This window comes from Fusarium keratoplasticum, chromosome 1 (genome assembly GCF_025433545.1).
Source record: "Fusarium keratoplasticum isolate Fu6.1 chromosome 1, whole genome shotgun sequence".
In the NCBI taxonomy this organism is placed as follows: domain Eukaryota; kingdom Fungi; phylum Ascomycota; class Sordariomycetes; order Hypocreales; family Nectriaceae; genus Fusarium; species Fusarium keratoplasticum.
Genome location: NC_070529.1, coordinates 2,842,366 through 2,857,476, shown reverse-complemented (window position 1 = coordinate 2,857,476; position 15,111 = coordinate 2,842,366). Strand labels below are relative to the sequence as shown.

Here is a 15,111-nt window from a genome sequence, read left to right as displayed (position 1 = left end):
GCGCTCGAACCGGTCCGCCTGACGCTGCCTCCCTTGGCTACTTATATACCAGCTCCCCTGGGCTTCACGCGACACCGCTGCGCAGTTCGCGTTGCTCCCGCTCCACCATGCCTCCCTTCCAGCCTTTCGCGGCCCCTTGGTCGCGGAGCGCACGTCGCGACGAAATCCCCACGACGCCTGAGCCTACTCTCGCAGGCCAAGTACAACCCCCGTCGCCCCCGCGACCGCGATTCCGAGTCAAGAGGAGGAATGCGTCTAATCTCAATGCACCCACCCAACAATTCCTTGCGTCAGTTGCCGCGGCCGATATCCCCATTCCCAGTATTGAGGAGCCCCGCGTTATGGACGAGGAGATGGAAGACACTATGTATCCTATTTCACAACTGAGCGACATGGAGGACATGCCTCTGACACCGCACGGCGGCTCGGACCGCATGTTCTCACCTCCCAAGACTCCCGCCCCCGGCGCCTTGCCTGAGCTCTCCCCGAAACAGTATCCGAACTGGTCTATCGACTCGACTCTCAGTAGCCTCGAGTCTAGCCCAGACTACGAATCCAGTCGGCCTTCTACTGCCCACTCTACTCACACTAGCACATCCCTGCTCAGCTATTTCTCCATCAGCTCAGAGGAACTGAGCCAATGTGTGAGTCCGGACACCGAGAAGGCTGATAACTTTGCCGAGCTGTCATCCGTCGAGGATAACGATAAGACGATCAAGGCGCCCCAAAAGGCAGTTCCTAGAGATACACTGCGGAGGGCGCCGTGGACAAGGCCTATGATTCACCACCTGTGGTCCACATATACGATGTACCTGCAGGATCCCAAAGTCACACCTTTCCGCGTTGGCAAGAGTGGTATTCCCCCTCACGGAGTCTGCTTGCGAGTTGCTCGAGAGGCCAAGAGAAGCTGGAGAGGATCCAAGGCCCAAGCCAGTGCCGCCGACCAGAACAGCGGTAGTGCTACCCCCACCGCCCAGGGACCCTCTGGCCCATATGTGCAGTGGCCTCACACTTGTGCCGCTACCCGTGCTCAACTCCGCGAGCTTTGTAAGATGAGCGTCCGGACAAACGCGCGTGGTAACCAACATGTTGTTCCTAGCCCAACCCCATACGGAAACTCGGCCGCTCGATTCTGGAATCGCCGTGCTGGACTCGCCCGTTCGCCTTCGGTCTTCTCAGGTCAAGATATGGCCATGTCATTGGCGGTCAGCACCTCTGAATCTATGCAGCTACAAGGTCCTCTGGCCCAGCTCACCAATTCTCAACCTGATGATGAGCTCCCATCTCCGCCACCAAATGTTGAATCCTTGGCGCCCGTTGCTGGAGTTGAGCCGCTCGAGTCGGAACGAACCCGGCTCGCTTCTCCCTTCCCTATGCATAGCTACGGGCCTAGCTCGAGCTCGTCAAGCTCCCTACCCTCAAGCTTCGTCGTGGACGCGAAGCAGCAGCGACAAACCCACACGGGCGGCCCGCGCCGTGTTTTGATGTCCCCAGTCCGACTCACGCGCAGCCGATCCACCCAGAAGCGCCGGACCAAGCAAGCCATGCACGAGCCTAGAAAGACCAAGCGACCTAGCCTTGGTTCGGATCTCTGGGTGGACCCCGCCTCTATTATCGATATTACATCAGACACCGACGCACTTCTTCGCCGGGAGCAGGAAGAGCATCAAATGGCTCTTGACGAGATTGAGAAGACGATCGCGCCATGCAAGAATTTGCAACAGCTCTTCGAAGCTTCTCAGCCGGCAGCTGGCGATCATAACATGCTGGCTCCTCCCGTCACCGAGGTTCCCCGACGACTTGGCTCGCCCTTCTCTTTGAGCGGCTCTAGCTTCTCATACCCCAACCGACTCTCACACGGCAATGGCGTCGATGCTGATGCCGCTCGCCGTCCCTTTGCCACGGTTCAGCAGTTGAGCGTGAGCGAGAACACGCCTGCTGTTACCCGATCTTCCCTCGCAAGCCGACTTGCCTACATCGACGAACGACTTAAGGACTTCCGCCGTCGAGACCGGCCCCGCCGCCGATCCGAATCACCTCTCTAATCACGATACCACGTGCTTTTATGTTTTCTTTCATGTCTCCTTTGTACATTTGCCCAGAACGTTCATGTTGTCTGACGAGTTTTACGAGTCCATGGACGCCGACATATCGACTGAACATGACCTGTTGGTGTCACACGACGCATACCACTTCGCATGATGCATTATCTAGACGGCAGCAGCTTTTCGACGACAGCTCCATTTCTTGTTGCACCTCTTTTTTCATCTCACCCTCTTCGACCACTTCTCAACCATTTCCTTTTATATGTCGGCATCATGTAACACCCTCTTGTGTTTGGAACATGTCCTCGCACGATGGCCAACCATACTTGCCCCCCCACAAGACCTCACCCTTCTCACTTGCTTTCAGCGGGAATTCTTTCCTTTCTACCACTTCTTCTTCTTCTCATGCTTCCAGAACCTGGACTGGAATGATCTTGCAAGCTTCATGATGATATGATGGAACGAACAGCTGGCCGGCCAAACAGAGCCGCCCCTTTTGCCGTGTTATTTTTTTCTTGGAACGGGGGGGAAAAGTATGGACGGGCATCTCCGCCAAGGGGAGATGACGCCATGAGGACATGATGTATCTACCCCCTCGTCTGGACGCGATAGCGAAAGGGAATAGCCTAGACGAGAGGCATGAAGGAGCTTAATGTCCATAGAATGAGGAATGACTAAAATGATGTAAAACTATTCTTGGCCATTGTGATGTGAATGAGTGCATGCATCAACGACTTGATAGACAATGAAGGTGTGAGGACTCTTATCAACGGACATGTCAAGGCATTGTGGTCATCTGCTGCTGTCTCTTCTCGTATGTGCATTGGTATTAATTACTAGGTACAAAGAATATTAATCTACATCATAGTCAAGGCTTGCTTTACTCGTCCAGTGAGCTCCCGCCGGGGGTAGTATAATATTTGGGAATTATCGTCTAACAAAAAGAAAAGGCCGGTTGGAATGACCAGCATCGTCGACAGACGTCAGGCTCCCCCATGTCGCGGACATAGGGGGGTGATGTGAGGGAGGGCACAGCGCTCCTGTGCTAGGATGGGACTCGAGCCACCAAGTTCAGTTACATGGGCGCTGGCTGGTACAGTAGCACGTTTGCACCCCGGAAAGGTTCTTGGAGAGGGGGGAAAAACGTGTGTTTTGCCTCGTGTAGCAGAGTTTCGTGCCTGGTTGCTGGTAGCTCGGTCCGTCTTTTGGCGGTGACGGGGGTATGACGGTGATAAAGGAGACCCCCCAAGGTTCAACCGCCGACGCGTGGGAGAGGGAAAAAACTCTAGGGTTTAAAACGTTCCTCATGTCTTGAGCGTACTCGAGATTGACCTCACGTGCTTGATGGCCTTGGCTATCTCGTCGTCGTCCTCTCCCGGTTCCTCATCCGCGGGGCCGGAGAATAGGGGCTTGGGCACGACGTCGCGGTACCTCCGTGTCGGCGCCGTGAGACCGGTCGACTCGGAGCCCTTCTGCTCTGGCACGGCGGCTCCCGGCGGGTGCACGCGGCGGTGCTTTGACGATCCGGCATCGTGAGGGCACCGGCGCTCGCCGACGCTTGCGCGGTGTGAGTGGAAGGAGCACTGTCGGAAACCAAAGGCGCGTTCTTCGTTGCGGAGGCGGTTGGCCGGGATACGCAGCTGCGGGTTCTTGAAGCGGATGTCGAGTCCTGAGAGGCGCATCTTGTTCATGTGCATGTCGTAGTCGGCGGCGAATTCCGGGAGCTCCTCGAGCAGGTCACTGAAGCGAGCTGGTTCCGAGGCAGTAGAGTCTTGAGGGTGAAAGGTAAGGCGAGGTCCGCCAGTGAAGGAGAAGGCAACCATGGCGACAGCCCAGCGTCGAAGTCGGATAGCGGCGAGGTCCTCACATTCTGTGTAGAGGAATGTGACAAGTCCAGGAGGGACATCCCAGTCGCAGCGCAGGTAGAGGTCCTGGATGGCGTCCATAGAGAGATCCTGAAGGCGGTAGAGACCAAGACGGGAAGCAAATAGGTGCAGGCGAATCATGGACCAGTGGATGTTGCGAGTGGCCTCATCTCCAGCATCATAAGCGTTGGAAACGGCCTCATCGAGATGCTGACGGAAACCGAGACCGAGGTGGACCCAGTCGACAAAGAGGCCAAACATGGAGGCCGACTCACGGGGCAGCCACAGGGAGATGGACCTCGAGGAGTTGGAGGGGTCGTCGAAGCGCTCGGCAAAGAAGGGCGAGGTTGCGCAGAGGAGCTGCTTGTTGACCTTGAAGCGCTGCTGCTTGGGACCAATGAGTACGGTTGCCATTGGCTCGGTAGAAGGTTGTGACAGTGACGGTGACAGCGCCGGCTTGTGAGAGGTGCTACTTGAAGTACGCCGGCTGTGACTGTCGAGGAAGCGGCCAAAGCCGGTAGGGCTAAAGATGGGAACCATGGTGGTAGTAGTGGTAAAGGCGACTGTCAACAGAGCTGAGAAAGGAGGTTATCGTAGAGTGATGAGCGAAAGACAAGACCCAGCTTGGACGAAGAGACAAGAAGCGAGAGCAAGTCTGAACTGGCAGAGAAAACGAAAGGAAAGGAGAAACGAGGCTTTTAGCAGTAGTTTAAGAAAATGCACCTGGCACAGCCAGCTTTGAAGTAAAGAGTGAAGAAAACAAACGGAGAGAGAGGGAAGAAAAAGACGAAACGAAAGAGCCGTCCCTAGAGTGGCCCAAGGTAGCATTATCAACAATCCGGGGCAACGCTCGTCGACAAAACCGCCAGAGTCCTCTTACAAGCTCGCTTGAACCCCCTGGCTCGCCTGCCTCCTCAGCGGTCGCTGGGCCAGTCACGGCGCTGCTCACCCACATGACGAACGTTCAAGATGGCCCCTGGCGGGTTTCAAAGCGAATCGAATGGGCCGTGTTCTAGCCTCGGAGGCTTCTAGCGTTGCTGGGCCCTGCTCTCCCAAGGCTCCAAGGCGCGAGCCGTGGCTGGTGGCGATACAGCCAGCAGCGAAGCCTATTGATCGAGCAGGCCCTGGTCGTTGCTCACCGTTTCAAGTCGCCGGATCCAAAACGCCCTCTGGCGCAAGAAATTCCCTCCAGTGAGCAGCCAGACCCTTGCAGCCAGCCCAGCGCCCGTCACACTGCTAGAGGCGAACCGAACGTGCCTGGGACCCGCGCCGGCGCCAGAGCAGCCAGTCGGAGCTGGAGACGCAAGAGGGAAACGTGGACCGCGATGCACTGGGCGCTCTCGTGTCGAGTCAAGTCGTAGGGATCGTCGCTGTCTTGCAGTGGCTTCGCGTGAGCCAGCGTTGAGCTTATCTGGGGCCTTGCATCATCTCTTGCTGGGGATGCACAAGATATGCGAGCGCTGCAAGTGGTGAAGCCGTCTGTTCCTGCAGGACACCTTGGCATTATTCTTGAGGCCTGGCGAATAGGTAGCCGAGATGACAATGCATCGTCCGATACGAAGACCTCGCGATAGTTGGAAACAGTCCAAAAGAGGAACAACGGAAAGAGTCAAAGTAAAAAACGCAACACCACTCTTCTGAGTGGTCATCTCCATCGTCTGGCGTTTCAAACCAGCCGCACAAAGCTCTGTTCCTGTCCGATCAGCGGTTTGGCGGTCCAAGATTGCAGTGGGCATCTCCACCAGAGTGCGGGCTTCCACATGGAACCCCGGACGGGAGGAACGTCCCGTGAACCCGTGGCCGGCGCCTAGAGGGAAGACACACACACACATCTGTTGGTGCCTTCCCCCCTTTGTTGCTGCTGAAACCGCCGTCGCCTCTCGCGGCTTCCCAAAGCAGGATACGGACGGTTTCGACGTTGGAAACTAAAACTTTGCTCACGCCGTCATCGGCCCAGAACCCGAAACTTTTCGTCTTTTCTTTTCTTGCCAGCCGCGCGACACGACCTCTCGCAGCTCATGAAACCCTTATAGTCTCGAGTAAAGTGCTTGCATCTTCACTTTGACAACGACACCACCTAATCACCAATCACCAATCAATTCCACGCATCAATGGAAACCGAGGTTCTTTGCTTGTTGTGTCCTGTCAGCTCTATATTTACTCTGCACCTCACGTTGGGCATCAACTTGTCTTATTAACCATAGATGATTGAGTGTGAATTAGGACGCCGTCACAGGACGTGCTACCAAATACCTTAAGATCTTTCTTGTTTGGGTGCCAGATTTCCGTGTGATAGCAATGTGATCAAGTCTCTGGCACCCATGTGTGATCAGCTCCCCGTTGTGCCCATGTCGAACCACCCTCCTCTCCTGGTTTCATCGTGGTTCTATCGACCTGCTGCTGCCAAGCTCGCGCGCAGGCCCTGTCGCAGATCCGTTTCCTGTTTCCCATGCCCCATCCCATCATCACATGTGTTGAATGTCAAAACTCCATCCCCGCTGCACTGGAACGTACCCGTTATCGTCCCTTCTCGCTTCTTCTTCCGGGGGTATCTAATGCATGCAAACCCAAACGCCGTTGCTCCTGTGCTCATGCTCACTGATCCATAACATTAGGGAAGGGTGGCCGGGATATCGTCGTCATCACTGTCGCTGTCACTGTCGCTGTCCGAATCATCATCGATCGACATGGGATCTGCTTGGGTGCCCACTAGGGATGCACTGGTCCCTTGTCGGGCGGGATCCGGTGTCTCACTCATCTTGGACTGCGGTCTGCCGGTGCCAGTCAACGACTTTGGAGGCACATATCGAGGCTGCGTTGGGTTTAGGTGGGTTGTCGGATCAGTGAGCTCAGCCGTCGCCTGTGACCCCGACAGCCCACCCATTTCTGATACAGGAACTCTCTTGCGGGGACTGTCCTGTTGACCGTTGGGTCCTCCAGTAGCCGCTGGTTCCTCAGTATCAGTTCTCGGTCTCTTGTTCGGACGAGACTCGCTATCACGAGTTGGCGTAGCGCTGTTGCTTGATGGGGCCATGATTCGAGCTTGCTCGGCCGCGATCTGTTCTTTAGTTCGCCTCTCGCGGAGCCGAATGCCATACTTCTTGCGTGTCGTGCTCATCTTGGTATTGTAGCTGTTTTTGAGACTTGCCAGGCGAACTCCCCTCTCGGCTTCCGGCAACTCCATGGCATCCCTCATCATCTTTCCATATCGCTCTTCAGCCTCTCGCATTTTGGTCTCAAACTCGATTCGTTTCTGTTCCGTGAGATGTGCATATGGATCACGACCTGGCGTACCGCTTGGTGGCTGTTGCGAGGGTTGTGGGGAGGCCGTCCAGTTCGATCGAGATGCAACATTTGGAGTTGATTGGGGTGGTGGCTGGCTCATGACCACGTTCCTCACCTGAGGAGGTGGAGTTGGAGCAGCAGGTGTATGCTGCCCAGAACCTGATTGCTGGCGGAACGCAGCGATCAGGTTCCGCATCTGTTCTCCAGTCTCGGAATTGTATGTCCCGCAGACGTTGGATTTCTCATGGTATAACAGGCCACCGCCGCTGCCAAACCTACATCCGCAATGCAGGCAGATGTCTCTGCCAGCCTGATCCTCAGGTCTGACCTTGTCGCAGGCTCGTTTCTTCAGGTGCTATTCAATGTCAGCGAAATTGGCTTTGCGAGACTTGACATTTCCAACTCACATAGTCAAGAGCTTCCTTCGAGGTGCAAGGCCAGCCACATTGGCAATAAACGACACCTGGAGGATGTGGGATGGCCTGGGGCACAGTCATAGGCAGCATTGGTTGAGCCTGCTGCATTGCCTGTGGCGGCTGTTGCGGGAGAGGTGGCGTCGGCTGATACTGCCTCAAAACCATTGTTGGAACTGGCTGTGAACCAGGGGGCAAGGAGATTGAGTGCAGTGATGGAATGACATGCTCGCCGTTTTGCTCTTGGACGATATCCTGCACATCGTACCCCAGTCGCTCAGCCCGTGCCAACGCATTCACGAGGTGTCGTGCCGGTATCGTCTCTAGGCGTCTCGCAAGTGCCTTGTCGAGGAACTGATTACTAACGCGAGGCAGTATCAGATCCACGAGCTCATCAAAGTCATCTGGGCTGAGATGCTCCATTATCTCTCGCTTTGAAGTTTGCACCAGGTTCTGACCGAAACCTCGGACAGCCCGAGAGAGGGTTTCAGGGCTAGCCTGATGCATTGTTGCATTCAACTGTCGGGTGTGTTAGCTGATACTCAAGAGGGGATGAGATGAAGTGGGCGACGGTGAATAAGTGCGACCGAAGACGAGATGATAACAGTTAACGTTGTAAATGACTGGAAATGCAAGACTTACTAGGAAAGCGATGTGGTACTGTGAACCCAACAAGGCCTTGTCCCATTTATCTCTAATAGCCTGACGGACGGCGGTTGCGGGTGAGTTGTTAATGAGCTGAAGCAACTGCTGATATTCGTTTGTCTCTTGAGCAGCGTTTGTCGACTGTGCCTGAGCTTGTGGTGAAGCGTGCCCATGAACTTGAACCTGCTGTGGAGGCCCTTGGGATGGTTGGTGCTGAAACCCGTTGGGCGTCTGAGAAGGCTGATGAGAACTTTGGTTGAGGGCAGCTTGCTGCACCGGAGGTGACTTGTGCTGCACGAGCGGGGAGGATTGGGCTGGTGAGCCAGCCTGCGATGCCCTCTCCATCGGTGCGACAAGTGCAGAATTGGCTGAAGCTGAAGCACTTGAAGCTCGACGCGATGCAGAGTGACCATTAGGCAGGGTTGGAGGAGAGAGCGCAGTGGGGGCAGCCGGAGGAGATGCAACCTGTTCGGCTCCGTTTGTGCCATTCACACCGTTGTGCGCAGGCACACCAGCTGGCAGGGCCATCATGTTTCCCTTTGCAAATGCTTCCGATACAAACTGTGCAAAGGCGTCGCGTCTGGCTTCGCCCTCGGCAGAAGTATCGGGATCCTGCAGGGATGCGAGGAGCGTGTCGATAGAGGTTGATGATTCAGCGACCATCGATATCAAAGGATGGGTAGAAAAAGGGAGAAGCTCGCATGCGGCAAAAGAAGATCGAGAATTAAAAGGAGGAGGGGAGAAGAAAAAACGAGATTAGATTACAGTTGTTCAATGTTCAATTGAGCAGCCCCCTTCTGCAAGAGGAAGTCTTCACCAGACGCGTCCCTGCACTTGCTGTGCCGAGAAGTCAGAAGGCGATCCGGGTCTAGGCTGCCTGTGCGCGCGCCGAGGCGTGGGATACTGAGCGGGAGAGAGGCAAGGCGCGTTAATTAGGGGAGGGGGCCTTTTTTTCTTATAAAAATTCGCTAGCGTCTTTTTCATGCACTATAACGCAGCTAAGTGGCACCATGTGCTCGTGTTAGTGCCTAAATTATAGGGCATCTTTATTAGCTGCTCCACAGCTTATATGGTTTGACTAATCACGAGCCTAGCTGTTATAGTTTGTCTAGATAAAAATACTAACATGCGTGTGTAATAAAGGCATTATATGTGCATCTCTCTTTTATAGAATTCTAACTCTTCCTTAATGTGAAAACACTTATTAAGGTGCTGCTTTTCTTTATTATTCTTACACACACACTAATTAACTATGCACTAGCATTTCATAAGCAATTAATACCTAATGCTAATAGTTTATCCATTAGACCCACTGCTTGCAGCAAAAGTCAACTCAATCGGACAATCAACAGTGGCTCTACTTGGCAATCCTGCTCTAACAGAATGACAGGTTATAAGCATGTCACCTTTGTCAGCGCTCTGGCCTGCCCACTTGGGGTGTGACAATAAATATTGCCACTCAAAGCTGTTAATATTCAACGAGTTAATATGAGACAAGGATACGACTTGAGGAACGAAATGACTTTAATATCTGGTATCTTAAGTTATGCTGCCGTTGCCCCAAGTAGGTCCCAGACGAGAGCCGCCGCAGTGCCAAACAGGTCCCCAACGCCAGATCATAGAAAACGGCCGTAATGAGGCTGCGAAGCCCAATCCCACTTGCAATCTTGCATCCTAACCGTCCCATTGTTTCCATCTCTTTTTCTTTTCTCGTTGAGTCGTTTACCAGGGCTCGCCGATTGCTGCCAGCATGGTCCTCCTGTAGTCTCCCGAGGTCTCTCCCTTGATCCGGCTTCCCAGGCTTCTGCCGTATCGTTGCTGGTAGGCTCCCTTGACGTTGGCGAGTGTGCTGCGATCCCAGTGGAAGCGGATAACACGTGCAATGAGAAGATGGTCCTTGGTGCCCATGCCGGCCATTGAGTCCTCGAGAAGCTTGGCTGCGTGCATGTACTTGTCGGTGGCATGGCGCAGCTGGAAGAGGAGTGCATCCTCCATGTGGCCAGAGAATTCCTACGCATGTTAGAAGTGGAGCTGAGTGTGTGATAGAGACTAAACTTACACTCTTGATAACCTTTTCGAGATCCTTGTTAAACTTTTGCTTGTAGGTATGCGCAATGGCGCGGATCTGGTTGTCGTTCCTCTTGCTCAATATGCTGCAGACCAGAATCTCGTCTGTGCCCAGCTTGCCCTCGGTGGCCTTGTAGATTTGCATGACATCGTCGTCAACCTGGCGAGGGTCCACGGGGGCAGAATCTTCAGCTCTATTGGCAGCCAAGACAAGCATGAAGTGCCGCTCCGTCTTCATGCTGAGATCGCCCTTTACAACATTCTCGAGCTTATCATGGAATGTGTGGTAGTAAGCGCTCTTGATGGCCTGCAGGTCGGCATTTGATCGTCCAAGCAGAATATCGTTGAGAACAAGTTCCTTGGTGCCAGGTCCGCTCATTGCCTCGTGGAGGTTGTGAACATCGGACAAAAGGGGACCACGAGCCAATTGAACCAATGCCTTCTCAAACCATGAGCTCGTCTCGCTCTGAATGTCAGAAACCAAGTTCCGGCGATGGGCTCTCTCGTAAGCTGCACGGAGGGTATCAATCTGCAGAGGGTCCTTGTTAGAGAGGATGGAGATCAATGCCTTCTCATCCGTGCCAAAACCCTTCATGGCCTTGCGCAGCGCCTGGGCATCCGGATTGGCGTCCCATTGAATGATCTGAGGAGGACCGTAGCCCAGCGATGGTGGGGTTGGCTGTGTTGGCGGCGCGCCATACTGCTGAGGTGGCGCTCCGTAGGGTGCACCAGGTGGAGGGGCACCGTAGGGCGCGGGCGGAGCGGGCGAATGACCGCCATATGGCTGTTGGTGGTGCTGAGGAGGAGGAGCGCCGTATTGGCCTGGAGGGGCGCCGTAGGGCTGAGGAGGAGGTGGTTGCTGATATCCTCCATATGGAGGCTGCTGGGGAGGTGGATAATGGCCCTGAGGCTGCTGATAACCTCCCTGTTGAGGATATCCTCCTTGTTGCTGCTGATATCCGCCGCCGTACGGTTGCTGAGGTGGGGGATATTGACCAGGGGGAGGAGGGGGATATTGCTGGCCGTAGCCTTGCGGCTGCTCTAAATATGTGTTAGACAAGTGTCGCAAAAGCTCAACTGTACGAGCTGGAGAGAAAGAAAACTTACGGCCATAAGGTTGACCGTAACCCTGTCCTTGATAAGACATGAAGCTGGAAATGAGTGTTTTGTCTGTTGTCGCGAGATTTCAAAGTCCGCACTGAGGGGTAACGGAATATGTCGGTAGGGATGGATGGAGGGGTAAATGCGCTTTTGGAGCTGGACAGTTCAAAAGGAATAAAAGGGAACAGGAAAAGTCAATGTCGAGTGTGGCACGAGGCTTCTCTTATTAAGTAGGTAGGCGATCGCTCTTGGGTAGGTACCTGAAAAATGCCCAGACGCGCTGCACCTGCTCAGCCTTGGGCTTGGGCGTTGTGGATGGTGGTGCCGTCACGATGTGGGCTGCTCGGAGGCGGAGCAACAACCTAGCCCAACCCATCAGCTAGAACAGAATCAGAATCCGAGCATCGGTTGGACGTCATCTTTTGGCTCGCTCCACGGGATCTCGCATCTTTTTTGCCCCAGCCAGTCCACCCATTACAGAAGCAGGTACAAGTTATGTACTGTACGCGCGTAGAAGCAGGGTGTTCTATGTTTAAGCATTCTGGGTTCTGCGGGCCAAGCATCTGACGCGGACAGTTCTTGGGCGCATTGTCGCCCAGTGACATGTCGACAATCAAGGTGCATGCAGGTCACTGCTAGGATTCAAGTGAAGTGAAAGGTCTCTTCTACTGTACCCTATCAAAACTGATATTCGTCAGCGCGGGAAATCAGTCGAGGCTGTGCGGGAGCAATCATCATGCTTCTCTTGACCCAACCCGTCCCTCTCATGGACCAGGTTTGCTCATCCCACTTCGTCAGTGTCAACGTGACTTCGGGTCCTGGACTCCGGATTCAGTCAGGCACACCAGCCACTTTGGGAGACGCCACTAGACGCTAGCACCGCCACTAAACTTACGCAACTCGGGGGTGGTATCGCAATCCGGCGGCAAACTGCAAGGCAAAGTCGTTGTGATTCCAAGTCTCGAAAAGAAGAGAATGGAATCGGGGTTGATGCAACTTAATCACAGCTGAGGCCCTAGCAAATATCACATACATTCAATGCAAGGGCGCTCCAGTCTTTTTCGGCCAAGAGCTGAACCCAAGACGCAGGTCAAGCCATCGGGTGACGCACCAGCCAATCACAGCGCGCAGACGACTATTGTGGGTGGCTGGTGAATCCCCTTCACTTGAACCGCTGAAGCACAAACGTTCGAGCCCCCGGCAGTCCCTGGCCCAATTGCGCCAGTCACCTTCTGCCGTGGCTCCTCCAACCTCCGTGTATTCATCAACCTCCAGCCATCTCAATTGCAATGATTAAAACTAAATTCAGGGCACCCCAGGTTTGTAGCCTTCCCTTTCAATTTTTCTCTCATTTCAAGTAAGAATCTGCATCTCTCCTCTACCTACCTCACCTTTTCACGTCCGTTCCCCGTTCAGCAGTGCATCACAAACATCACTGCCAAAGTAGCATTGACGGCTGTTCACAGCCGCCAGTGCCAGCACCTGCAAACACCCACAACAACAACAACACATAAATATCAACACTACAGGACAATCCCCATCATTCTGAATTCACCATTCAAAGTCACCTTGGCGAAGAAGCCTCGTCAAGATGCGCGGGTATCTCCCCCTTCTACTGGCTCTCTCCGCCTCTTACACCACCATCACTGCACTTCCTCGACCAGTGATTGTTCCTCGTGAGCCTGCCGACGAGCCCAAATACTCAGTTGTGCCCCTGGAGCCCGGCGACAATGATTCTGGCGACGACGATTCAGGAAGTGATGACGGTGGGAGCGGCAGCCAAGGCAGCGGCAGCGGCAGCGGCAATGGCGGCGACGAAGACGGCGATGGGATCGTGACAGTCATTCAGACCGTGGTCAAGACGAAGAAGCCCGTCACACATGTTGTCACGAAAACAGGCGACGCGAGTACGGTCACGGCCCCCGGAAAGACGGTCACAAAGGCTGTCACCAAGGCCGTTCCTACCACCATCTCAATCATCAACGTCGATGAACAACCACAACCGCAACCAATCACCCGCACTGTGACCGTGGCTCCTGAGCCCAGTGTTTCTGAACCCTTTGTTCCCAAACCCAGTGCTCCCAAGCCCAAGCCGTCTCAGGAACCGGAGCCTATCAGCGAGCCAGCAACCACGACCACCTCCAAGGAGGTCCCCCAGTCGACATCTGAAGTTACCTCTGAGACCTCGAGCTCAGCTCCAGCTCCAGAGCCGACCTCTGAACCAGAACCCCAACTGCCAGGCCCACCCGCTGAGCCCAAAGAGTCAACCCAGGAGTCAACAACATCGACGATCTCTACAACATCTACGACATCCAGTTGCGCAAACTCTGCTCCTGCCGAGACCAGGGTCCAACCTCCTCCTTTCCCTGCTCCTCCTATGTTCACAAGCACTATTACCATTCCCGTGCCCACCACCTTCGCTACACTGACGACAAGCGACACTACCACGATTCCTCAGGAGACGACAGCCCCCTCCAACGACATCCCGGTTGAGGTTAACCCCTCCCCAGAGACCAACGTGGGTGGCCATGAAACTCAGGTCGAGCCCCAGCCTCAGCCAACAATTACTGTACCTTTCCAGGCTCCGATCCACATCACCACGCTCGTCACTTCTATCACCACCACCTCGGTTGCCCAAGTTGTAGCCCCTGAGCCCACACCCCCTGCGCAATCGCAGGACGATGGCTCGTGGCACACCACCTACCCAGCGGGTTGGAACGGCACCGTGCTCTCAGTTTGATACACCACATGATTTACGAAAAAGTTGACGGGTCATTGAATTCACGTTTCAGCATGCGTTTAATGAACAGGATAAAGGCAAGGTAAGCGGCATGGAAGGCGAATGGGAAACTGCACATGGATCCATGCATAGCGTCCGCATGGGAGCATCCTAAAGGTTTTCTTTGTACCATTTTTTTCTTCTTTATACCACTATAGACCCATGGACAGGCGCATACGGACCAAGCGCTGGGCCGTATTGTCCATATGTAATGAGTACTTAATTTCAATTGATATCACATTTTCAAAGTTACAGACTGTCTGGTGAACAATAGACGAGTGACTCACAACGCAAGCAACCCTGGCAAGCTCTGTTAGTGGACTGTCAAACAAGCCGTATTACCCATTGTGGATATGGCCGGTCACCTGGTTGGTTGCTTAAATGATATATCAATGGATTATTCTGACTACAAACGAAAGAACAAAGAATGCTAGCGCGAATGAATGAGACTACGCAGGCCACCAAAACGTGGCGAAACAGCAGTAAAATTGAAACTGACAGGTCTCAAGAACAATACTAAGCTTCAATAAGACCAAATATCGCAGTTCCTCTCACCCACGAGATAAATACGGCGCATCCCGCAACCAAGGCAGCATGGACAGACCCAACCCTCTTCGCTCACTTCCTCCGACTGCAAGGTTATCACCGCAACTCGTCAGGCATCGGCTGGATTAGAAACCTTGACAGCTTTTGCAGTATCTCCTACAACTTCCACATAGTTCGTCGTTCTCTCCTGTACAGATTGCCAGCTACTGACCACCCCCAGCACCACCGAAGCAGCTGGTGAGAGCATTGCATCATGGACGTTGTGTTTGGACCTTTCGAGCAGCCCTACGGGCTCAACAGCACCACCGACACCACGAAAGAAGCCAAGAAACCTCAAGACCCCTCTAAGGCAATTGCCATCGTCT

General features: G+C 54.1%; 5 protein-coding genes across 5 annotated transcripts; 2 read left to right on the top strand and 3 right to left on the bottom strand.

The window, feature by feature from the left end:
- Positions 1–107: 107 nt before the first annotated feature.
- On the top strand, positions 108–2,045 carry NCS57_00085600 (uncharacterized protein; the record flags this gene model as incomplete). The annotated part of the gene is made up of 1 exon (XM_053050932.1): positions 108–2,045. The coding sequence occupies one exon, from the start codon at positions 108–110 to the stop codon at positions 2,043–2,045; it is 1,938 nt and encodes a 645-aa protein (XP_052919447.1).
- Positions 2,046–3,349: 1,304 nt separating this feature from the next.
- NCS57_00085500 (BTB domain-containing protein) lies at positions 3,350–4,450 on the bottom strand (the record flags this gene model as incomplete). The annotated part of the gene is made up of 1 exon (XM_053050931.1): positions 3,350–4,450. One exon carries the CDS (start codon positions 4,448–4,450, stop codon positions 3,350–3,352), a length of 1,101 nt encoding a protein of 366 aa, XP_052919446.1.
- A 2,071-nt stretch (positions 4,451–6,521) lies between these two features.
- On the bottom strand, positions 6,522–8,916 carry NCS57_00085400 (uncharacterized protein; the record flags this gene model as incomplete). Its single annotated transcript, XM_053050930.1, has 3 exons — positions 6,522–7,550; positions 7,603–8,127; positions 8,251–8,916. The coding sequence occupies 3 exons, from the start codon at positions 8,914–8,916 to the stop codon at positions 6,522–6,524; spliced, it is 2,220 nt and encodes a 739-aa protein (XP_052919445.1).
- A 1,059-nt stretch (positions 8,917–9,975) lies between these two features.
- On the bottom strand, positions 9,976–11,467 carry NCS57_00085300 (Annexin; the record flags this gene model as incomplete). The annotated part of the gene is made up of 3 exons (XM_053050929.1): positions 9,976–10,263; positions 10,313–11,361; positions 11,428–11,467. 3 exons carry the CDS (start codon positions 11,465–11,467, stop codon positions 9,976–9,978), a joined length of 1,377 nt encoding a protein of 458 aa, XP_052919444.1.
- A 1,545-nt stretch (positions 11,468–13,012) lies between these two features.
- Positions 13,013–14,161, top strand: NCS57_00085200 (uncharacterized protein; the record flags this gene model as incomplete). Its single annotated transcript, XM_053050928.1, has 1 exon — positions 13,013–14,161. The coding sequence occupies one exon, from the start codon at positions 13,013–13,015 to the stop codon at positions 14,159–14,161; it is 1,149 nt and encodes a 382-aa protein (XP_052919443.1).
- Between the last annotated feature and the right edge of the window lie 950 nt (positions 14,162–15,111).